A 25,074-nucleotide genomic window follows, 5' to 3' on the forward strand; every position below is an offset into this window, starting at 1 on the left:
AATTGATGGCACTGGCCACATCAAGTGTCTTTTTCTCTAGAATGGCAGGTACTGGACCCAAAAGACATTACTATTCTTGATTTGATTGATGGAGGCCCCTGACTGTGCAAACATGACAGGTATCTAGTTGGATGAAGCTGTAAGTCCAGTTATTTCCATCTGACCTCTGTGTTCAGCATGAACTGAGAGAGCATTGGGGAAGTAATATAGTTGTATTATTTTCAACTGCTCTTAAATTCTGATTCTTGAACATGCTGTAGAATATATGATAAGTGTTCAGATAGTCTAACATGGTGATGGGACTGGTATAAAAACAGAGAGAGAATCCTTGGTTTCACCTGCAGGTTTGCTCCACAGGATGCCCCTAGGAGGCCAAACCAACTGTCTATGTACCTGTTGAACTTGACTGAGCAGAAACAGGGACATGCTTTAGGACAAGAGAGTGTGTAGACCAAAAATCCTTTGGTAGAGATCAGCGATTAAAAGTCTGTGATGACTACAGTGCTCCTAGTGCTGTTCTGATGGTGTCCTGTTCACTTCGTGCCAAAAAACATCTCTCTAACTCGCAACAAAGTGTCCCAATGGCAGCAACTTGAATTTGTAAAGAAACTAGATTAAAACTTTTGATGTAATTCCTTAGGGGATATTTGAGTGCATGCTTAATTAATTTCTGCACAGAACTTTGTGAGAAAAAAAAATGTAAAGTACAACCAGTAAATAAATATAAAATATTATTTCCAGCTAACTTCTTATCAGAAATGTTTGCATTCAGATTTGTGAAGCAGGTACCTTTCCCAGTCTGTTCTAAAACACAGTCTGCACACTGCACACTGTAAAATAAACTTTTACCCCATCCCTTGGGTTAGGCTTTATTAACAAAGAAATTAACAATAAATTCACAAAATTCAGTTCAAGCTGAATTACAATAACAAGACTTGACTGCTCTTAGAGTTCCTACCTCTGGACTGCTTGTTCATCATCCTTGATCTTCTCTTTAGTACGAAACTCCCACCTCTCTTATATCTCTGTAGTGTAATGAGCCACCTGTCTGAATGAGTTAGCACAACCCAATTCTATCTATTTAGGTCCTTAGACCATACCCATCATGGTGGTATATGAGTACATTTCAGTAATGCATAAAGTAACCTATCAAAAGAGGTTCCTTCTCCATTCCTTTACTGTTACTAGTGAAAGCAAGGTTGGACTGGAAAGTGTTGGGGTTTGAGGTGAGCTTCACAAGCTGATAGAGTTCCTCACTCTTGTACCATCTCTGAGAATGCTGTGCCTCCCACTCAACAATTTTCACTCTCACAAAAGAGTTCCCATAAAGCTGTTGTCCTTGGCCTGGAGCTTTTGGTGATCTGGTAAATTCCTGGGTATTTAGGACCAAAAATCTTGATTTTTTGATGCAGTATTCTATGGGGAATCAATGTATTGAGTGGAGCTCAGGTCTGATGTCCCTGAAATAACCTGAGTTGGTGAGCTGCTGCTTTCTGTATTTGTTTTAGTTTCCCTGGAAAAGCTAGAGTTTTCATGCCCAGATTGATTGCATTGTCACAGTCCAGACAGGAGGTGACAAAGGCATGATTTAATGAGGACAGATTGTTTGCAAATATATGGGATGCAGTGTCCTAGCCATCCAGAGATAGCAGAACATGTTACAGATGCACTTCTAAATTGCAGACTGACTTGAATAATTGTTGATGTATATTTCTGAATAGTGCAGACTGCATTATCGCGGCAAACTCTTTGAAGTGTCTTCCTCTAACTACCAGTATAACTTCTGTCTTGGTAGGTTTTAACTTCAACCTGCTCTTCAGTCATGAGCTGATCTGAGCCAAGCACTGGGGTAGCTTGCTGACAGTTATGTCGTATGCTATGAAGGATAGTTAGAACTGTGTGCCAACTGAATGTGGTTGTCATGTGAGCCCATGACATCCCACCTATACCTCTTGCTGAATACAACCAGAAAGTCTTTTGTGGGGCTATGCAAATGAGGGTCATGTGGTGGGAGGTGCAGTTTCCCATCACTACCCTTTGGATGTGTCCTTTCAGAAAGGACTCAAACCATTGTACTGTATGACCCCTGCTCTGTCCCTCATGCGGGGACAGCAGCATCTTATGATCAAGGTGAGATGTTTCAGGCAAACCTTCTAAGTCTGTTAAAAACCTTCAGTAGTACTGAAAACTCACCAAATAGTTTGGTATATTCTGTATGAGACATTCCTGCAGCCTATTCAGAATACCCTATTTTATGAGTCCGATTCAACCTGCACTCAGCTAGCTTGATCCCAGGGAAGTTAGCATGAAAAGGAAACTAAAACACATGATGTGATGGGTTCGATCACAGAGACCTCCTTGGAACTGTCACCTGATGTGTTGAAATTACCTCTGAGCCCGTTTTCCCTGCCAGCTTGGGACTCCAGAACCCTGTCTTGTTGAGCCAGACATACTAGCCTGCTGCAACACAGACCCAGGGTCTGGACCATGCCCCCAAAGCTGCAGGCTTTAAGTGAAAACAGCGTAGCAGGTTACCTGCCTCCAGCACCCAGACACCCATCTCCCAATGGGATCCAAACCCCAAATAAATCTATTTTACTCTGTATAAAACTTATACAGGATAAATTCATAAATTGTCCGCCCTCTATAAAACTGATAGAGAGATATGCACAGCTGTTTGCTCCTCAAGATATTAATCACTTACCCTGGGTATATTAATTATAAAATATACTTTTTTTTTTTTATAAATTGAGATATACCTATCTCATAGAGCTGGAAGGGACCTTGAAAGGTCATTGAGTCCAGCCCCCTGCCTTCACTAGCAGGACCAAGTACTGATTTTTGCCCCAGATCCCTAAGTGGCCCTGGCAAGGATTGAACTCACAACCCTGGGTTTAGCAGGCCAATGCTCAAACCACTGCTAAAAAGTATAATAAGTAGGATTTAAATGGTTTCAAATAATAAGAGACAGAACAAAGTAAGTCGCCAATCATAATAAAGCAAAAACACGCAAGTCTAAGCCTAATACATTAAGAAACTGATTACAGGTAAGATCTCACCCTCAGAGATGTTCAGGTGACATGATCACATGTCCTGTGAGACCCTAGCCTCAATTCTTTGAGCTGACCCACACGTACACAGGAAGGTTTGCAAGTAAACAGAGTCATTTACAGTTCATTGATTCTGAAGCACCTTTAATGGCTTCCACTTACTATGTTTACATCAGTAATACAAGTTTATATCTTATTCTCCTAACTCCAGACATAGAAATAATACATGCAAACAAATAGGATGAACACACTCAGTAGATTATAAGCTTTGCAATGATACCTTACAAGAGACCTTTTGCATAAAGCATATTCCAGTTACATCATATTCACATTCATAAGCATATTTTCATAAAGCATATGGAGTTCAACATCACACATGATCTGCCTAGATGCATTCCTACAGCCTGAAGTAATGAGAGGGAAGTCTATGGGGTAATCCACAATCTGGTCTGAGACCCCTATAACAGGAGTTAATTCACTGAATGTTACCTCATCCAAGCTTCCATTCTTGTGGACTCAGAGTGTTTTGGCGTGGAGATTGCTCTTGAAGTAAAGGAATAACTCATCTAGCTGGTAACTGTAGTGGGCTCTTATCCTTATGAACAAGCCACCAGAAGGGGATATGACACTCTTTATCAGCGTGGTACACACTGCCTTGTCACAGGAAGCTCATCCTTATTATCTGAAGTGCACAGGAAATTAAATCCCTGTATCATCCATTTTGTAATAAAACCCCCTCCTCACATTTTAGTAGTGAGGATAGAACCTGGGGTATTCAATATATAAGTATGGGATTTCTATCAGAGCAACTCCATTAGGCAGTAGCAGTGGTAGATTCTTATCTTCTATGTGGACTTTGACCAGCTTGGTCCAGTTGTATTACAAAGAAAACTCAATGGAAACACATTTTTTTCATAAAGCACGAAAGCAACATTTATCTTGCCTCTTTCTTTGTGTAGTCTTCTGTTTATCAATATTTAGGGACAATATAATTATTCTCAAAATATGCTTCTGTTTAATAAATATGAGTCATTTCCCCTTTAAATGTTACTTTTCCCTTTAGCTCATGGTTATATCTGCACAAAGCATTTTGTAATGTTGTGTGTGATGAATGCTATATGAAAATAAATGAAATTCTTTTTGAATTTTGGTGTAGCTGCGGTATTTTTTTTTTTTTTTTTGCTTGTCAGCATGATTATATATGATTGTGCAGCTCAGCATTCATGACTTGGCAAGAAAGTCTTGCCAGCATCATGAAAAGTGCTGGTTGCTGCCCTTCCCATAGATCCAGGTTAAAAAAATATTATTTGTACTTAAGTATAGAATGCAACTAGTGCTCCAATGAAACTGTTTTCTAGGACAAATGAAAGCTATTTCAAAGTGCTTGAGGTTTTTTTTTATATTGGCTTTATACCCTCGCATCAATGTAGAACATCTCTCCCTAACTAGCTCTTTATGGCATATCAGCTTTGTTCTCTAAATTGGACTAACTTCATTACCGCTAGTGATGAGATTGACTATGAAATTCCCCCATTCTGACAAGATCAGGCACAAAATGAGTTTCAGTTAATTTGTCATGAGATGTGGGTATTTTTCTCCTTTTTGATTTTGCTGGAGGTAAAGGCAGCTCCCTGAGACAGCGTGGTTCAGTGAATAGGGAACAGGCCAAGGAGTCAGGACACCTGGGTTCCACTCTTGGTTCTGCCACTGATCTGCTGTGTGACTGGTTAAATTAGTTTCCCTTCCTGCCCTTTGTCTGGCCAATTTAGATGTAAACTGCTCAAGGCAGGGACTGCCTCCTACTACTTGTACAGTACCTAGTGCAATGTGAAGTCTAGGTGCTACTGTAACCCATATAATTATAATAGGATATATAAGAACTGCAATACAAAAAAGACTGCAAGGGGTAAATCACATATACATGTACAAGTGCTAGGCTAGCCTCTGCCCTGGGTATGTGTAGATACACACACTCATGCTGTACACTTTAAAGCCTCCAGCCAAAAGCAAGAAGTATAGGCCCAGATCCATGTTTGTGGCCAAGGAGCACACAACCCAACTCAGGAGGGGATGCAAATGTGGTTTTAAGCTACCTTCACTGGCTACCAGCTGGCTCCTGTTGAGAACTAGAGGGCAGATCATAGAATATCATAGAGTATCAGGGTCGGAAGGGACCTCAGGAGGTCATCTAGTCCAACCCCCTGCTCAAAGTAGGACCAATTCCCAACTAAATCATCCCAGCCAGGGCTTTGTCAAGCCTGACCTTAAAAACCTCTAAGGAAGGAGATTCCACCACCTCCCTAGGTAACCCATTCCAATGCTTCACCATGCTCCTAGTGAATTTTTTCCCCTAATATCCAACCTAAACCTCCCCCACTGCAACTTGAGACCATTACTCCTTGTTCTGTCATCTGGTGCCACTGAGAACAGTCTAGATCCATCCTCTTTAGAACCCCCTTTCAGGTAATTGAAAGCAGCTATCAAATCCCCCCTCATTCTTCTCTTCTGCAGACTAAACAATCCTAGTTCCTTCACCTTTTCCTCATAAGTCATATGTTCCAGCCCCCTAATCGTTTTTGTTGCCCTCCGCTGGACATCCTTCTTGTAGTGTGGGGCCCAAAACTGGACACAGTATTCCAGATGAGGCCTCACCAATGTCGAATAAAGAGGAACGATCACGTTCCTCGATCTGCTGGCAATGCTCCTACTTACACAGCCCAAAATGCCGTTAGCCTTCTTGGCAAGAAGAGCACACTGTTGACTCATATCCAGCTTCTCATCCACTGTAACCCCTAGGTCCTTTTCTGCAGAACTGCTGCCTAGCCATTCGGTCCCTAGTCTGTAGCAGTGCATGGGATTCTTCCGTCCTAAGTGCAGAACTCTGCCCTTGTCCTTGTTGAACCTCATCAGGTTTCTTTTGGCCCAATCCTCTAATTTGTCTAGGTCCCTCTGTATCCTATCCCTACCCTCCAGCGTATCTACCACTCCTCCCAGTTTAGTGTCATCTGCAAACTTGGTGAGAGTGTAGTCCACGCCATCCTCCAGATAATTAATGAAGATATTGAACAATACGCCCCAGGACCGCCCCTTGGGGCACTCTGCTTGATACCGGCTGCCAACTAGACATGGAGCCATTGATCACTACCTGTTGAGCCCAATGATCTAGCCAGCTTTCTATCCACCTTATAGTCCATTCATCCAACCCGTACTTCTTTAACTTGCCAGCAAGAATGCTGTGGGAGACCATATCAAAAGCTTTGCTAAAGTCAAGGAATAACACATCCACTGCTTTCCGCTCATCCACAGAGCCAGTTATCTCTTCATAGAAGGCAATTAGGTTAGTCAGGCATTACTTGCCCTTGGTGAATCCATGCTGACTGTTCCTGATCACTTTCCTCTCCTCTAAGTGCTTCAGATCCTTGGTCTGTATAAGAACATAAGAACGGCCATACTGGGTCAGACCAGTCATCTGGCCCAGTATCCTGTCTTCCAATGGTGGCCAATGCCAGGTGCTTCAGTGGGAATGACCAAAACTGATAATCATCAAGTGATCCATCCCCTGTCGGCCATTCCCAGCTTCCAGCAAACAGAGGCTAGGGACACCATCCCTGCCCATTCTGGCTAATAGCCATTGATGGACCTATCCTCCATGAACTCATCTAGTTCTTTTTTGAACCTTATTATAGTCCATAAATTACCATTGCTCTAGTGACTTCACTAATTGACACTAGCTGAGGATCTGCCCTAGTACCCTGTGCTGGCCATAGGGATAGCTGTAGGGGTTGGCATAGTGATCCATTACATTAGTCCTGTGCTACTAAAGGATCTGCCTAAATTCTCCCATACCCTGCTACCCGTGTTTTAGGGTCACTTTGTGCTGGCAGTGCGGTATAAAGTGGCTGCAATGCAGGTGAGGTCTTGTGCAATGAAATAAAGTACATTCTTTGTTAGTTAATACACTCTTTGTTGTCATTATAGTTGTTACAATGAACCAGCTAAAATGCAGTATAAATAGCACTGTATCCCAATGCACTTTGCTTTTCTCACGTTTAAAAATCTGTGAGCCAATCTTGCTCCTGCTAAAGTCAACAGGAGTTCGGCCATTGATTTCAATGGCCGCAGGTTTTAGCCAGGGATTATTATACTACACCAATGTATAAAAATATACTCATTGCCATACAATGGTATGCCAATATGGAAAGCAATGCACTGACTCTCATTCAGAGAGGGTGTTGAAATTTACCTATGCAAGTTTTGTCTCTGAATTTAGGGTTTATGCCACTGCTATCTATGGGCTATAGTCTGACCCTGGCTATGCATCCCTTCAGGGGAGTACAGTGCCCTTGTGGGATGCCAATATCCTGGGTAATAGTTCAGGAGGAAGTGCAGCCATTGTGGGGTCATTATTACACCTTCTATGCAGGTGGGTGGGGAGCGGATGGAACCCTGGTTCCATTCCTCCCCTACTAATGCTTCCAGGGGGAGAATAACAAAGGAGGAAACCAGGGACCAGAGCCACAATCTCTTGAGCTCTAGTTTTTATTGAGATTCCCACACTGAGCTGTGAGTCTCTTTGGGGAAAAAGAGCTAATTACCAGTTTCCTGAAGAACAAAGTGTGAACAGAATAAATTTTTTAAAACGTACTGCGTTATCATAGCAACCACAGATTTTTTTTGGTTTTTGTTTTTCTTAAAAACCTGACGCAATAAAAAATGACACAAGAGAACAAATGTATCAAGTTGTTATGGCAACTGGAGTATGTAGGTTGAAATTTATGTATCCAGAATAAAAAAAGAATATTCTAAGCAAGTAAAATCAATATTATCCTTGCTAATTAAAATATTACTCAAATATTATCTAATTTAAAACCATTAGTCATGTTTTCTCTTTTAATTACTTGTTTTCTTTCTTCTGTTTCCAGTTATTTGGACTTACTTAAAATTTTGGTCACTTATATTTCATAGGCATAGTTGGACTTCGATATTTGGGAGGGCAACTCCGGTCAGACCCAGGGGGCCACATGGGGGGGTGGCAAATTCCACTCCTGCCTGAGGCTTTCAGATTGCTCCCCCCTCAACCCAAACTATGCCCATGTTATATTTTTAGGTCAAGATTCTGATCTCATATACACCAGTGTAAATCTGGAGTAACTCAGCTGAAGCCAATGGTTATATATATATCTCTATATATATATACTGTTGTAACTGAGATTGGAATCTGCCCCTTAGTGTGTATCTGTTGTGCAGTAGCCAATTCTAAATATGCATTCTGTAACGATGTTCATCCTTTTTAATTTTTCTCTGTCCTTTAGGAGAATTCATTGTTTGCTAGTATCAGTGGCCTTCAGAACATCTGCTAGTTCATCTTGGGCTGCTCTTTTTCTCTAGAATGGCTGTTAACTGAATTAATGTACATTAATACACCGTGAAATGAGTAATTCTATCATATACTATAATGTATTTTACTTTCCCCCTGTAGCTTTTAAAATGTTTTAATGATTTGTAAAATGCTTATTTGCAAAATAGTTAATTAAATAAAAGTCAATATCTCTAAGCACTGTGTATTCCTCTGAGCCTTTGATTATCAGGATGATTGAGTTATTGACATGTTTCTGTTTCCATGAGATTTCTACTATATTTGTATTTCTCCCATCACCACTACCACCCCACCCATTGCATCATAACCATTCCGGAGCAAATTAGCATTTACCTACAGGCCCACATTGGGGTTGTTCAAACCTGCCCTTTCCTGTGGGAAATTTAGGGTGGGACTGTGTCTCAGGAAGTATATTCTTCTCCAAGCAGCTTGGTGCAAAGAAGGTCTGTACAGGCTGCACCCATCTTTAAGACGGAGCAGCCTATTCATCCCAGTGCACAAATCCGCTTCTGAGACTGGTATGTGTGTGTAGCCATAATCCTGCCTCCTTTGGGGTGTGTGTGGAGGAGCAGTCCTTGCATTCCCCTGAGCACAGGAATTGTGATTGTAAATGGTCCCTGTATCGGGTGCTCAAGAGATGGAAAAAGGCGGCTTCTTGCATGTGGGAGACCACCTGCCTGGCTTGTCAGCAGGATTTGAACCCAGGATCTTAAGCACAACAGCTCTGACCTCCCGCACTGCAAGTAGAGAGTAACTCAATTAGCTGGTAGCAGAAGTAGGCTATTTGTTATCTGCCAGTTGTTACACATCCTCCCCATCCCTTCACAGCTTCTGAAGGACCATGAACAGTTTGGTTATTACTGGTTTACTATGATGAAATACTTCATCAGAGACAAAACTCTGGCTGGTCAATGTGCACGGGTTATACCAGAAAACTCATTCCAAGAAGAGGGAGCATGGCATAGAAGTGACCCCAGCTCCCCTTCCTTGATTTGAGTTCCTCTCCCTAAAACTTACCATAGGCTGTCCGCTGCAGGAGATGCACAGAGGCACTCTGGGTCGCAGCATGCAGGTCTAACCCATATAGGTCACCTGTGCTATTGTGTGTGTAGATTACATAACCTCTTAGATTATTCCTGTTGTTATTGGTAGGATGATGATGAAGGAGCAAAATACTGGCTGCATTTCTGTGCACTTGTTTATTTGGTCAAATGATAGAGTACCAGAGTTGGGTACTTTAAAATAACAGTACATGTGGTGACTATTGTAGATACCCACAAAATACCTCATCCTGCCATGTTATGTATAAGGATCAAATTTTCTGCAATTCCAGAGTCATGTAGTAGGCTGGGAAACGCACCCATAACACTGGTCTACAATTTTTGAAAAGTCGTCTGCTTCAGAGATAAAATGTGCTATTTATTATTTATTTTGATGTGCTGAATTCAAATATGACAATTAAAACAACTGATTGGCTACTGTTTCTAAGATATTTAAGTTTTTACATTTTATGTCTATGTATATTGTGTAGATAGTAGAGTTTTAATCATAAATTGTAAACCTAGGTCTTTTCATGTGTTTATGGTTGCTTTACATGATACTATTTCACCTGTCCTGTTTATGTAACACTTTAAAAATCAGCAAAAGGGTTATATAAATAAAATTTATCATGAAACAAAAGGCAAAAAACTATTATGTACATAGTTTAGTCCTATTCAGTGTCTACTCGGCGCTTCTTGTCTCTTGTATTCATTAAATGGAGCATCTCTTGTCATTGTCCAGCAATAGTCTGCAAGCATTGATGGGCTCCATTTGCCCTGATAGCGTTTCTCCATTGTTGCAATGTCCTGGTGAAATCGCTCGCCGTGCTCGTCGCTCACTGCTCCGCAGTTCGGTGGAAAAAAATCTAGATGAGAGTGCAAAAAATGTATCTTTAGTGACATGTTGTAACCAAGGCTTTTGTATGCCTTGAGGAGGTTTTCCACCAACAACCTGTAGTTGTCTGCCTTGTTGTTTCCGAGAAAATGTATTGCCACTAACTGGAAGGCTTTCCATGCCGTCTTTTCCTTGCCACGCAGTGCATGGTCAAATGCATCATCTCGAAGAAGTTCACGAATCTGAGGACCAACAAAGACACCTTCCTTTATCTTAGCTTCACTTAACCTTGGAAATTTTCCACGGAGGTACTTGAAAGCTGCTTCTGTTTTGTCAATGGCCTTGACAAAGTTCTTCATCAGACCCAGCTTGATGTATAAGGGTGGTAACAAAATCCTCCTTGATTCAAGTGGTGGATGCTGAACGCTTTTCCTCCCAGGTTCCAATGACTGTCGGAGTGGCCAATCTTTCTTGATGTAGTAGGAATCTCTTGCACGACTATCCCATTTGCAGAGAAAACAGCAGTACTTTGTGTATCCAGTCTGCAGACCAAGCAAGAGAGCAACAACCTTCAAATCGTCACAAAGCTGCCACTGATGTTGGTCATAGTTTATGCACCTCAAAAGTTGTTTCATGTTGTCATAGGTTTCCTTCATATGGACTGCATGACCAACTGGAATTGATGGCAAAACATTGCCATTATGCAGTAAAACAGCTTTAAGACTCATCTTCGATGAATCAATGAACAGTCTCCACTCATCTGGATCGTGAACAATGTTGAGGGCTGCCATCACACCATCGATGTTGTTGCAGGCTACAAGATCACCTTCCATGAAGAAGAATGGGACAAGATCCTTTTGACGGTCACAGAACATGGAAACCCTAACATCACCTGCCAGGAGATTCCACTGCTGTAGTCTGGAGCTGAACAGCTCTGCCTTACTCTTGGGTAGTTCCAAATCCCTGACTAGGTCATTCAGTTCACCTTGTGTTATGAGGTGTGGTTCAGAGGAGGAGGAGGATGGGAGAAAATGTGGGTCCTGTGACATTGATGGTTCAGGACCAGAAGTTTCATCCTCTTCCTCATCTGACTCAAGTGAGAATGATTCTGGTGCATCAGGAACCGGCAGTCCTTCTCCGTGGGGTACTGGGTGTATAGCTGATGGAATGTTTGGATAATGCACAGTCCACTTTTTCTTCTTTGACACACCTTTCCCAACTGGAGGCACCATGCAGAAGTAACAATTGCTGGTATGATCTGTTGGCTCTCTCCAAATCATTGGCACTGCAAAAGGCATAGATTTCCTTTTCCTGTTCAACCACTGGCGAAGATTTGTTGCACAAGTGTTGCAGCATATGTGTGGGGCCCACCTCTTGTCCTGATCTCCAATTTGCAGCCAAAATAAAGGTGATAGCTTTCTTAACCATAGTGGTTATACTGCACTTTCGTGATGCAAAAGTCACTTCACCACAAACATAGCAGAAGTTATCTGCACTGTTCACACAAGTACGAGGCATCTCTGCTCACTTTGGCTAAACAGAAATGTGTCCCTTTGCAAAATCAAACACTGACAAATAAGAGAGCATGACTCTGTATGATTTCTAGAGCTGATATAGGGCAATTTGTTCAGCAGAGTGATGTAAGCTTCGTTATGATTGCATCATCCATGACTTCTAGGAATAACATGATGCAATTCATATCATGTATGACACAATACCAGCTTCAGATTGCATCATTCATTGTTTTGCCTAAAAAGCAAGTACTGTCCAAACCCAGTTATAGATTTATTCATAGATCCAGTCAAAGATGTATTTTAGTCATTTCTGGTTTAAATTGAGATCCCTTCCCTTTATAACTCACTTATCCTCTGCCATTCCCAAGTCAAGGGTCGTATATACTGACCCAATAGCATATCTTGAAAACTAGAGCCAATCAACAATTTTAAGCATCATTTTCATTCTCAGTGACCCAGAATTAGTAAAGTTTGACTACATTTATTTCAGAAGCATTTTGGCTGTTATCAAATGCACCTCCCCAGGAAAGTGCAATTGCTTTGGCAAGCTCAAATGCCATAACTGTGCGCAGGAGTGGATGCTGTTTCCAGTTCATTGTTGACATGGACAATCCAGGATCTCTACATGCCTTCACATCACTGAAACATATCTTTTGCCAACTATCAGGTCTTGGATCCACTGGGTGCAGTGAGACCTCATAGATAGAATAGGCCTTGGGATTGCTTCTAAAGACAGTGGGTCTCACCTACACTGGTGCAACTCAAGAATAAGAGAATCAGGCCCCAAATTTCCTCCTTTTTAAGATCCCCTTTCTAACACACAATAGAGGCCCTCTTTTGCCTTTTGCCAGTATTTTGCACAGACAAGCTTAGTCACATTTCAAAAGAGCTAAATATCTATTGTGTTTTAGGTGGATTGCTACTGTGTACTTTGTACATCTTGGAGAACTATATATTATTCTGCTAATGCATGTTGACCTTTAATACAGTGTAGAGAGAGATGCTCCAGATTTATTATTTTTGCTGTCTTACTTGAGCTGTTTGTATCCTCTTAATATCCTTATTTTACTGCTCTTCACAATTAATCTCTGACCCATTTCCCTAAGGCAAACAATTGAAACATTTCATACTACTTTGATATGGTTTATATTCTTGCAAAATACTGGAGTCAACTAATGGGGACGCATTTGTAGACAATGTTATATAAACAAATGGAAGCTTTTTCTTACCAGACTTTTCAGTAGTGCCCATTTGATAAATAATATATTCTGCAATGTTGAGAATTTATGGGCAGGTTCCACTTAGGAGTGGCAGAGAGTAAGTACCTCTTAGGATCAGGGCAAGTCTATTTCTGATGAGTGGAGCAAAAAGTTAATATGCTTGGTTCACCTAACTGATAACACTGTCTGTAGGAATCATAACAGAATTTTATACTAACCAGAGGTTACACTACATTGAGTACTAAAATGATATTGCAATTGTTATGTATGCTGCCTACGCCCATTTCAAAACTCTTTCCTCTTCTTAAATAACACTAAGATTTTGGCAACTGATGGGACTTCATGTATGTTTTGAAATAAGAAGTAATGTCCATGATGATATATTGTATGAATAGAAAACCAGCATTCTTAGATATGTAAGAACATTTTGGCAGCTTTTCCTTAGACTGCTCTGTGACCAAGGACTGTCCCTCCTGGAATGTCTGTAATTTGCCCCAGAGCCCCGTAGGTGCTACCATAACAAATAATGAAAAATAATTTAGGAAACGTAGAATGTTTCTGTACATTCTGATGTTTTTTAAACTATCAAAATTACATAAGAGTTAGATTTTGCTCCTGATTGGCATGTACCAAGTTAATGTTTAATTTACTGAGGTGCTGAGTGCTATTTATCTTTTTACGTGGCTCCCATGCCCATAGTATCTGAGTACTGTGAAAATCAACAGGGAGGGCACCTGTGAGGAGTCACTCATCACCCTCTCAGGGTTGGGCCCTTAGCTAGTATTAGCTAGTGCAACTTGATCCTAAAGCCTGGAAAAGAACCATTTACTTGAGTGGGAATTACATGTGCAAAAAACTAGGGACCCAAATCAACTCTGGGTGAAGAGAAAGGGAATCAGCGAGGCTGCTGGCATGTAAAATTAAAAAGGTGGTAGAGGATTTTTTAAACTGAGATCTGGAAGAAAGCCAGCAGGTGCAGAGGAGAACAGCGTACGGCCAGAGACATCCCTTAGGGATAAATTTATTAAAGGTGGAACTCTATGTCCTAGTACAGAGGACAGGAAAGAAGTTGGTAAAATACAAGTAGGAGCTAGTGAGAACCAGTCAAATGAAATAGAGTTAAATATAACACATGAAGACAAACAACTGAATGTTGACAAAATGTACAGAGGTGGTTTTGGAACAAATTAATAAATTAAACAGTAATAAGTCACCAAAACCAGATGTTATTCACATAAGAGTTCTGAAGGAACTCAAATATGAAATTGCAGAACTATTAACTAGCTAATGTAATGCCGATTTATTTATTTTAAAAAGGCTCCAGAGACAATCCTTTCAATTATAGGCCAGTAAGCTTAACTTCGGTACCTGGCAAACTGGTTGAAACTATAGTGAAAAACGGGATTATCGGACACTTAGATGAACATATGTTGGGGAAGAGTCAACACAGCTTTTGTAAAGGGAAATCATGCCTCACCAATCTATTAGAATTCATTGAGGGTGTTAACAAACATATGAACAAGGTGAACCAATTGATATACTGTACTTGCATTTTCAGAAACCCTTTGATAAGGTCCATCGCCAGAGTCTCTTAAGCAAAGTAAGCAGTCACGGGGTAAGAGGAAGAGTCCTCTTGTGGATCAGTAAGTGTTTAAAAGACAGGAAACAAAGGGTAGGACTAAATGCTCAGTTTTCAAAGTGGAGAGAGGTAAATAGCAGGGTCTCCCAAGGATCTGTACTGGGACCAGTGCTGTTCAACATATTCTTCAATGATCTGGAAAAAGGGCTAAGGAGTGAGGTGGCAAAGTTTGCAGATGTTACAAAATTATTAAAGTACAAAATTATTCAGTTGTCCAAAACTGATTGTGAAGAGTTATAGGGGGATCTCAAAAAATTGGGTGATGAGGCAACAAAATAGCAGATGAAATTCAATGTTGATAAGTGCAAAGTAATGTACATGGGGAAAATAATTCCAACTACACATATATAATGATGGGTTCTTCTTTGGGTGGTTGCACATGTACATTCCACTCTTATTGTCTGTGTGCCCAGAACACAGCTGTCAGGAACTTTTTCCATCAGTGATACTGCTCAGGCGGCTTGAGCCCTCTCTGCTGCCATATACCACTGAATGGAAGCAGAACCGCCCCCAGCCCCTCAGTTCCTTCTTACTGCCCACAGTAATTGTTGGAACCCCTGTCAATTGCTAGAGCAGTTTTCTCTCAGCCTTTGTGTACACAGTCTAGTTCTAGTTAGTAAGTTTCAGTGGTTTTAAAAAAAAGTTTGCTTTTTTTGTTTTTCCCTGTTTCAGGGTTTTGTTGCCAATACCAAGGCATGCTTCAGTACCGGGCTTCAAACCATGTGCTTCCTGCCCAAAACCTATGCCTGTGAGCAACCCTTACTGCAGTAGTCTCAAGTTTTTGGGCAAGGCACACGTGAAGGACTGGAGCCAGATTTGTCCGGACTTCATAGACTAGAATAGAATATCAGGGTTGGAAGGGATCTCGGGAGGTTATCTAGTCCAACCCCCTGCTCAAAGCAGGACCAATTCCCAACTAAATCATCCCAGCCAGGGCTTTGTCAAACCTGACCTTAAAAACCCCTAAGGAAGGAGATTTCACCACCTCCCTAGGTAACCCATTCCAGTGCTTCACATTTAGGATGAAAAAAGATAGGGAAGCAAGGCTGAAGTTCCCGCTAATTGAGGTGGTGCTAAGACTACCCTCGGAGCCATCCCAGTTTGAGTCAGTGCTGAGTGCTGCAGCTTTCAGTCCAGTGCCTTCAAGACTATCGGAGTCCCGGCACTGGTCACCCTTACCTATTCCTAGGGAGAAGCATAAGCCTTCCACAAAGGCACTAACCAGAGGAAGATTCCACCCGTCAAGCCTGTAAAGCAGGTGGAAGGGGAGTCAAGTAGAGTGCAATCAAGATCAAGGCTCTCCTCCAAATTGGGGCCTAAGCAGTGCTTAATTTATAATGAAAGAGGTGTCAGGGCTCAAGCAATTTTTCTACACTCATAACTGATGCAGCAAGCCCAGAGGTGCCAGGGCTATGAGCTGCCAAGCCCAGAGGTGCTGGGGCTATGAGCTGCCAAGCCTAGAGGTTCTGGGGCTCAGCCCGGCAAGCCCTGGCATTGGGCCTAAGACAGCACCATTGGCTGCAGTCCTGGAAAGGACATCGTCGAGTCTGGTGCCGGAAACGGCACCATCAACTTCAGCCGTACCACATCGATCTGATAAGAGCTTGATGCTGACTATGCTTCCAGCATTTGCAGTGGCAAGTAATTTACTCTGCTTTTTGGTACAGGAATCAGCTCCTTCAGTTAAAGTCAGTATAGTTAGACCTGGTCCTGCACTGTCTGCCTACTTCCTGGACAGTCTACCCACCCATCAGTACAGTCTAAGCAGGAGCCAGCATCGATGGTGTCTCTCCAGCCAGTGCCTGGTTCTCAGCACTGGTCCCTGGCACCAGGGCCGGCTTTAGGAAGTGCGGGGCCCAATTCGAACAGTTTCGACGGGGCCCCTGCAGGGATGACTTAAAAAAAAACAACACTTAAAAAAAACCCTCTCGTTTCTTCCATGTATTATTTACTTTCCATGACTATATAAATAATAACAAAATTATATATTACATACATTGCATCATATATTATAAATATCAAGTTCATTAAGAGGAACTTTATTGTACATCTCACCTATATGTTTTTAAAACTTTATCTTCCTTGCTTTTTGTTTGACAAAATCTTTCAGTATATTGCCTAACTCTAAGCTCTTCATTACTTCGCATTCAATTGACATGATTGCCAAATTGTTTAATCGGTCTTCCTGCATTGTTGATCGCAGATATGTTTTAATTAGATTTAGCTTCGAGAAGCTCCTCTCTCCTGAGGCTACAGTTACCGGAATAGTCAGGAAGATTCAAATTGCTATAAATAAATTTGGGAATGCTGTTGATCGGTTATTATATGCAAGAAATTGAAGAATTTTTAGGGGGTTTCTACAATCAGATGGAAGAATTGGCTTTAACGCTTCCAGTTCTTCAGAAAGCATGTAGCCATTTATGTCAACTGATTTTACAGTTGAAACTTGTTCGTTTTCCCGCACTAGTTTCACATCTGTCAATGCAAGTTCCAGATCTGCAGCAGATTTTTGTATGGTGTCCTTGGGAAGATTTTTAAATTTGCATAAAAATCCAAATAAACTCACATGCTTTTGTAACTGTTCAAACCTTGGTTCAAGTGACTGTAAAGCTTTGTCTAACACTTGATTGAAGCATTGCACTCTGTAAGCTTCTTTTGGATCAGAAAAAGGCTCATCTGCAGACTCGTACTCAAATTGTTTTTTTCGTTTGCGCAAGCGTTTAGTCTGGAATACTGGAGTCACATCTAGATCTTTGGCAAGTTCATTGGCACCAGTTAACACTTCTTGAAAACCCTTCTCTCTGTACGTTTTTAACCAGTTACAAAGCTTTTCGAATGAAGAAATTCCTACAGAAATATCCATTGTATCACTCTGTAGCTCTTTGCTCACAAAATTCACTTGAAAAAGTAAATCATGCCAGAAAACTAGTGAAACCAAAAACTTATAATCCTTTATTTGAATAGCCAGCCATTCAGCTTCATTTTTTGCTTGAGCATCATCGGTTGTTTCTGCTACCTCTACAAGTGCATCATAAAACTCCCCTGCTTGGTACCGCAGAGCTTTGACGCTTTGCATTCTACATTCCCATCGTGTTTCACAAAGTGGCTTTACAGAAAGGCCAGTAACATGTTTTCTAAAAATAGTCCATCTTTTAGTAGATGCAGAAAAAAGGACGTAAATATGCTGCAAGGCTCCAAAGAAACTCATCGCATCTGGACATGTTTTGGCCATGTCTCCCAAAATGAGATTATAGTTGTGACATGCACATGGTGTAAAAAAAGCTCTTGGGTTTGTTTTCAAAAGTCGTGCTTGTACACCTGATATGTTTCCCTTCATATTTGCACCGTTGTCATAGCCCTGCCCACGGATATTTGCAACGTCCAATCCCAGGTCTTCGAGTTCTCTTAAAAGGGTATTGTACAAATATTCACCTGTGCTGCTTTCTACTACTATGAACTTAATGAAATGTTCATATACTCCTGCTGGAATATTTGGTGATACACCATCAGCCACATACCTAATTGTCAATGACATTTGTTCTTGGTGACTAATGTCAGAAGTGCAGTCGAGTATAATAGTAAAATACTTAGCAGCCTTAATTCGAGCTATTATTTCATGTTTAACAGCATTCCCTATAATACTAATAACTTCATTTTGAATGTTTTTTCCTAAATAATGGTCATGTATTTCTTTGTTCTTGATTCTTCATAAATGTTCCTGCATCACTGGGTCAAACTTTCCCAGTAATTCAATAACTCCAAGAAAATTTCCATTGTATGATGTTCCCAGCCGTTCATCCGACCCATGAAATGATAAGTTTCGTTCTGCTAGCAACTGAACAACAGCGACTAGTCTCTCAAAAACTTGATACCAGCGTTTTGCTTCTTGGTCAATACGTTTTTGTTGTATTGAGTCAATGTTTTTTTCAGTAGATAACCTTTGCTGAAGGTCGCAGCAACTAAGCATAGCTTGTAAATGTCCTTTTGAGTTTTCGTGCTCGGCCAATCTTGTATGAATATTAGACCAGTCATTAAAACCATTAGATGCTAATGAACTTGTCACATTATTGCAAAAAATCTTACAGTAATAACAAAAGATCTTGTCGGCTGACACTGAGTATATCACCCATGGACGAGGTACAATTTCACCATTTGAAAGTTTCCTTTTGCAGTGAAACTTTGAAAAGTGTTTCCCAATCTTATTTTTAGGGAAATCTTCTACAGTAATTTTAGGTGGCCCTTGTTCTACTAAATACTCCCTGATATGCTGGCTAATGTATTCTGGCCAAGTTGCAGGATCATCAGATATTTCTATCTGGTCAGCAGAGTTGAAGTTGCCTTTCTGCTCTGGATCTAAATCACTCACATCTTTATTATCAGAAAAGCATTCTTGACCCTCAGTACCTTCAGCATCAGTTACAATCCTTTTCGTAGTCTTCTCTTCACCGTGATTGTCTTGAGTGTCTTCTTCAGACTGATTTGGCTCTTCAAATTCTTTGTCATTGCTGTCGTTCTCGGTCTGTGTCATATGTTCTACTGGAGAATTTTCAACCATATCTGCATCTTCACGGAGCTCTTCTGGCTCAACAGTAGAATCAGGTCTGCTAAAATACTTGTTTAAAGCACCCTTTTGCTTCTGTCTTTCAACTGCCTTTGCCTTGTATGTGGCTCTTTTCTTACTCCCACTTGGGTACTTTCTACCAATGTCTCTTGATCTCTTACCCATATTGATAGACGTCACCACATTCTAAAAGAATAATTATAGATTTTCACTTTCATATTAGGAAAATAATTTGTTTGGATATTTGTACAACTGATTTTCTTCAATAATGTTTAATTTATAAAATATTTCCTTATTAATATAAAATTGCCCCCTCACCCCCCCAGCGCCGCCTGGCTCCGTCAGAGATGCTTCAGTAAGTTTTTTCTCAGGCTGGACACCTTCCAGGCCTGGGCACAATTCTTTCCCCTGGTACAGCTCTTGTTCCAGCTCAGGTGATAGCTAGGGGATTCTTCATGATGGCTCCTCTCCCCCCTTTGTTCTGTTCCACCCCTTTATATATCTTTTGCATAAGGCGGGAACCCTTTGTCCCTCTGGGTTTCCAACCCCCCTCACTGGAAAAGCACCAGGTTAAAGATGGATTCCAGTTCAGGTGACATGATTACATGTCACTGCAAGACTTCATTACCCACTTGCCAGCACACACATATACAGGAAGACTAACAGGTAAACACAGCCATCTGCAGACAATGGTCCTGGTCAATGGGAGTCATCAAGATTCCAAGCCACCATTAATGGCCCACACTTTGCATAATTACAATAGGCCCACAGAGTTATATTTCATATTTCTAGTTTTAGATACAAGAGTGATACATTTATACAAATAGGATGATCACACTCAGTAGATTATAAGCTTTGTAATGATAGCTTACAAGAGACCTTTTGCATGAAGCATATCCCAGTTACATTATATTCATTTATTATATTTTTATGAACTATCCCAGTTACATTATATTCACTTATTATCATGTTTTTATAAAACCATATAGACTGCACAACGTCACACCCTCCTCCTGAACTTACTGCCAGAGACTTGGACACTGACCATGGCGGAGGCAGTATACCTAAAATTCATTTTTGGGCTCCCCTACGGGGCAGACACTCCTGTGTCCCCCCAAAAGGGAAAGAGACCCCGATCCAGCTGTAGGCTCACAGCTACCAGCTATGAGAGACCTTTCGCTGGCCAGCAAAATCCCCCCCTTTCACTCAGGTTGGGTTTGCTTCCAGCTAGAGTCCTTGGGGCCTGTTCTCATCGCAGCGGTCCCCAGGTCCCCAACTTCCACCTTTGGGACACAAGCCTCTGTGCACCCCAGGGCAGGCCCTGCCCCCTGCTGACCTGCAACTTCCTGGCAGTCAGCAGCTGTGGTGGCCTCCTTGCTACAAGGTGGTACATCCCCCTCCCCCAGGGAGATGATTAAGGGACATGAGCTGGCTTCGTCCAGTCACTCCTTCTGGAACTTCCCTTGAGCCCTGGGGCTACAGGAACTGGCTACAACCAGCCCTGCCCCCGCAGCTGCATACTTTACTGATGCAGAGGAATCTAAGAGACACTTTTGGTGGAGCTAGATGAAAACCACAACCCCCAGAGCAACAGGCTGGAAGACTAGACTGAAGCCACCACCCACCCAGTCTAGTCCATCCCAGAGCCCAGGACTGAGGGCAAATGTCCCCCCAACCCCGGGTCACCTGCTTCCACTCCTGGCCTCTCCCAGCGCCGCCAGTGATTCTGTGTGGCTGCATTGGGTGGGATTTCAACCAGACCCCCCCCCCGCTAAATTCACCCCTGTTTTGCGACCACTCTGCACCTTCCTTCCTTGCCCTAGAGCTGCTGGATGGCTAGAAGGCTGATCTGGGCGTTCGATTGATCTGGAATATTATCGTGCCCCCCCCCCCCAAACTTAATGTCCACACAGCTTTGGGGGGGGGCTATTCCTCCCCCCCCAAAGCCGGTCTATTTTATTGTTGCAGGGCAAAGGAAGGAGCCAGAGTTTAATGGAAATATTCAGCCCCTACAGCGGTCTTGCAGCAGGGGAAGCAGAGTTGATGGGAAGGGAACTGGTTTGGATAGGAGCCCCCATCCCCCTCCTTTGCAAAATAATTTGGGGAAGGAAATCAGATCACTCTGTGCCTCGGTTTCCCCTCTCTCGGGGGGGGGGGGGTACAAGTCTCAGCCTGACGTGTTGAAGACCTTTCGCATTCTCCCCTTTTGATGTATTTGATTTCCTCATCCAAACCCCCCTCTCTCTCTCACCTGGAATTCACAGCACTAAGTACTGGCTCGGGGCTTTCTTCCTGGGTTTATTGGGTTTGATCCCGAGTTTAGTTTTGAAACAGACACAGGCACAAACTCACCCTCAAACAGCAACACCACCAAAAACCACAAAACCAACCCAATATTACACACCTAGGGGGAATCACAGGGTCAAACACTCACCGACTGAAGCCCCAGCAGCTGCTCAGGTGAGTGAGGTCCACACTGCAGAGATTCCTGTCTCCCAGTGGACAGGAAGCCCCCTCAGCGTCTCCTCCAGGTGAGTGCTGGGGGGAGGGGAGGGGAAGGCTGCAAAGCACATGTGCCTTCTCCCCCCTCCCCCTTACCCCCCCTGCAACAGCCGCGGCTGCCGCTGCCTCAGCTCTAGCCCTCTGCCGGCCAGCGCAGCGTCTCTCGTTGTCTAGCAGCAAGAGCTGCTGCTTCCCAGAGAGCCACAGAGATTTGCTTCAGGCAGGGACACACTGCTGCCCAATTGCGTGGGGCCGAGGTGAGTGAGGTGGGTCCACTGCAGGAAACCCCCTCGGCGTCTCCTCCAGGTGAGTGCTGGGGGGAGGGGAGGGGAAGGCTGCAAAGCACATGTGCCTTCTCCCCCATCCCGACCTGCAACAGCCGCTGCCTCAGCTCTAGCCCTCTGCCGGCCAGCACAGCGTCTCTGGTTTCCTAGCAGCAAGAGCTGCTACTTCCGGGAGAGCTTTGTTTCAGGCAGAGACGCTGCCGATCTGCGCGGGGCCCTCTCAGGCGCGGGGCCCAATTCGGGGAAATCGGCCAAATCGGCCTAAAGCCGGCCCTGCCTGGCACCAACCAGGACAGCCCCCCTGTGGTCAGTGGAAGGGGAGTTGCCTTCTTTGGACTCTGAGGTGGGCTCAAGTATCTCTCCACCTCAGAGCAGGACCCACCACCCTCTGCCTAGATCCTTCCTCTCTGGGTACCTTTGTGACCCCACAATGTGAGCTTTTATGGCAATGTGGCCAGGAGGTCACTGGTGTCCAGCCCCTGGCCCTTTTGGAACTCCTGGGGTTTTCCCCCAGCTTCTAGATCCTCCCCTCATCATTCCTACTCAGTGCCTTTGTCCGGATGGGATGAATCCTTGCACCATGCCACCCTGACTCCAGTGGCCGGTACCTGACCCAGTGCAGAGCCTCAGGAAGAGGCTCTTGAGGAGCCAGCAGAGCATCCCGAGGAAGAGGGGAACCACATCCAATCATCTTCATCCTCGTCCTCACCGGACGAGGCAGTTTCCTTGGACACAACATCATACCCTCCCGATGATTACAAGATATACCAGGAATTGCTAAAGAGGGTGGTTTTGGACTTGGACATTCCAATCAAGGAGGTCAGAGAGTCTTCTCATCACCTGATTGATATATTATCTACAGCAGGTCCCTTTAGAGTGGCACTGCCAATCAATGAAGCGATATTGGGGCCTGTAAAGACACTATGACATACCCCATCTTCCTTGCCTTCCACCTCAAAGCAGGCAGAGTGCAAGTATTATGTACCTTCCCAAGGGTTTGACATCCTAGACTCCCACCCTTCTCCAGAGTCGCTAATGGTTTGCAGCAGCTAATGAAAGGGAACCCCAGGGGCATCAAGCTGCCACCCCCAAATCAAGAGGCAAACAAAAAAGATTTATTTGGTAGGAAAGTTTATTTAACTGGGGGGTTGCTGCTTAGAATTGCCAACCAACAGGCTCTGCTGGGAAATTTTGATTTGAAATTGTGGGGCTCTTTGAAGAAATTCAAACATCTGCTGCCTGAGGATGCTAGGCAGGAGTTCTCTTTGCTGGTGAATGAGGACAGATGAGTGGCGTGGACTTCTCTGCAGGCTGGGCTGGATGCTGCAGACTTGACTGCTAGGACATGGCTTCTGCGGTCTCCGTGCAGAGCTCCTCACGGCTGCAGTCTTCCAGCCTACCCTGTGAAGTCCAGCATACTATTCAGGACTTATCTTTTGAAAGTTCTTCCCTGCTGTCAGAGCAGACAGACAGCAAACTCCATGGCCTTAAGGGTGACAGAAGTCCTTGGATTTGTACTCACCTGCCCAGTCAGAAAGCACTATCAGCCTCAGCAGACGCACTGTTATCCCGCTCTGCCTCCTCATCAGGACCTGTCAATAAAGTAGAGAGGGGTTATAGGCACAGGCCTGCCCCTTCTTCTGTTTCGGCTCCAGCTCCTGGCCCTTCTAGACACCCAGGAACTGCTAAGCAATAATTTTGATGGGTCAATCAAGGATGTCATGCCAGTCTCCATGTTTCCAGACCCTATGTCCCCCATATTTGTAAACCATCTTTTCCACTTCCTCAGTGCTTGGTCCCAAATTACTTCAGACCAATGGGTTTTGAGTACTGCAGTTATACCCTCCAATTTGTTTCTATCCCTCCTTCCCACACGCCCTCCCTGTCCTTCTTCAGGGACCATTCTCACAAGGAGCTCCTCTTCCAGAAGGTACTATCTCTCTTTCAGGTGGGTACCATAGACGAGGTTCCACAGTGTCACAGAGGAACAAAGTTTTATTCTTGCTATTTCCTAATCCTGAAAGTGAAGTGGGCTCTCAGACCAATTTTAGATCTGGGTCAACTAAACAAATTCTTAAAAAACATAATGTTTTGCATGGTCACCCTAGCGTCTATTGTTCCCTACATGAGCCCTGGAAACTGGTATGTTATCCTTGACCTAAAAGACGCCTACTTCCATATGGCAATCAATCAAGCTCACAGGAAATAACTCAGATTTCTGGTAAGTCAAAATTGTTACCAGTTTACTGTACTACCATTTGGCATGGCTGCAGCATCCAAGTTTTTTTTATGAAAGTTGTGGAGCTTATCCCTACCTGGATGACTGGCTTGTGAGGGGCCAATCCAGGGAGCAGGTGCTGTTCAGTGTCTCTGATCCAGTCAACCTTCAATGCTCTAGCCTCTGGATCTTTCCTTTCCCAGGTCCAGAGGATAGAGCTGATGAGTCCAGTACTGCCCCTAACTCAAGTCAAAGCTTTTCTTCCAGGCTTGAGGTTTCAGAAAATTTGATTGATTGTTGTTATAGATCTCAAAGTTCACCTGGTCACAACAGCGCAAAACTGTTTGAGGTTCCTGGGGCATATGGCCTCGTGCACATATGTGGTCCACTATGCCAGACTGTGCCTCAAAATTCTACATGGTTGGCTAGCTTCAGTTTACTCACCAAGCCATCACCCTCTAGATGTGGTGGTGAGAGTACCCTCATCTCCCTAGATTGATGGACAAGTCTGACTAATATATGTCTGGGCATTCCCTTTGCCAGCCTGCAACCGATGCTCACGTTAGTGATGGACGCTTCTGCCTTTGGCTGTGGGGGTCCCTATCTGGCTTCTCTACAGACTCGGGGATTGTGGCCTTCAGAGGACTTAGCTTTACACATCAACATCAGTGAGCTGAAAGCAATCAGATTGGCATGCCAGGTTTTTCTGCCACAGAAGGGGGAAAAGAGGAAAGCCTGTTAATCTTCACAGATAGCACAATGGCAAAGCTATATCTCAACAGGCAGGGAGGAACTCACTCTTCTCAGCTCTGGCAAGAGACAACTCTTTGGGAG

The 25,074-nt window shown here is 43.2% G+C and overlaps 2 protein-coding genes across 9 annotated transcripts in view; one reads left to right on the forward strand and one right to left on the reverse strand.

Annotated features, from left to right (window-relative positions):
- The window catches only part of DLG2 (discs large MAGUK scaffold protein 2), a 1,481,925-nt gene that overhangs the window by 213,753 nt on the left and 1,243,098 nt on the right, over positions 1-25,074 (forward strand). The window lies entirely within an intron of this gene.
- On the reverse strand, positions 16,694-18,877 carry LOC128830068 (uncharacterized). Its single transcript, XM_054015746.1, has one exon. It carries the CDS (start codon positions 18,208-18,210, stop codon positions 16,954-16,956), a length of 1,257 nt encoding a protein of 418 aa, XP_053871721.1. The 5' UTR covers positions 18,211-18,877; the 3' UTR covers positions 16,694-16,953.

Source organism: Malaclemys terrapin, chromosome 1, assembly GCF_027887155.1.
Source record: "Malaclemys terrapin pileata isolate rMalTer1 chromosome 1, rMalTer1.hap1, whole genome shotgun sequence".
In the NCBI taxonomy this organism is placed as follows: Eukaryota; Metazoa; Chordata; order Testudines; family Emydidae; genus Malaclemys; species Malaclemys terrapin.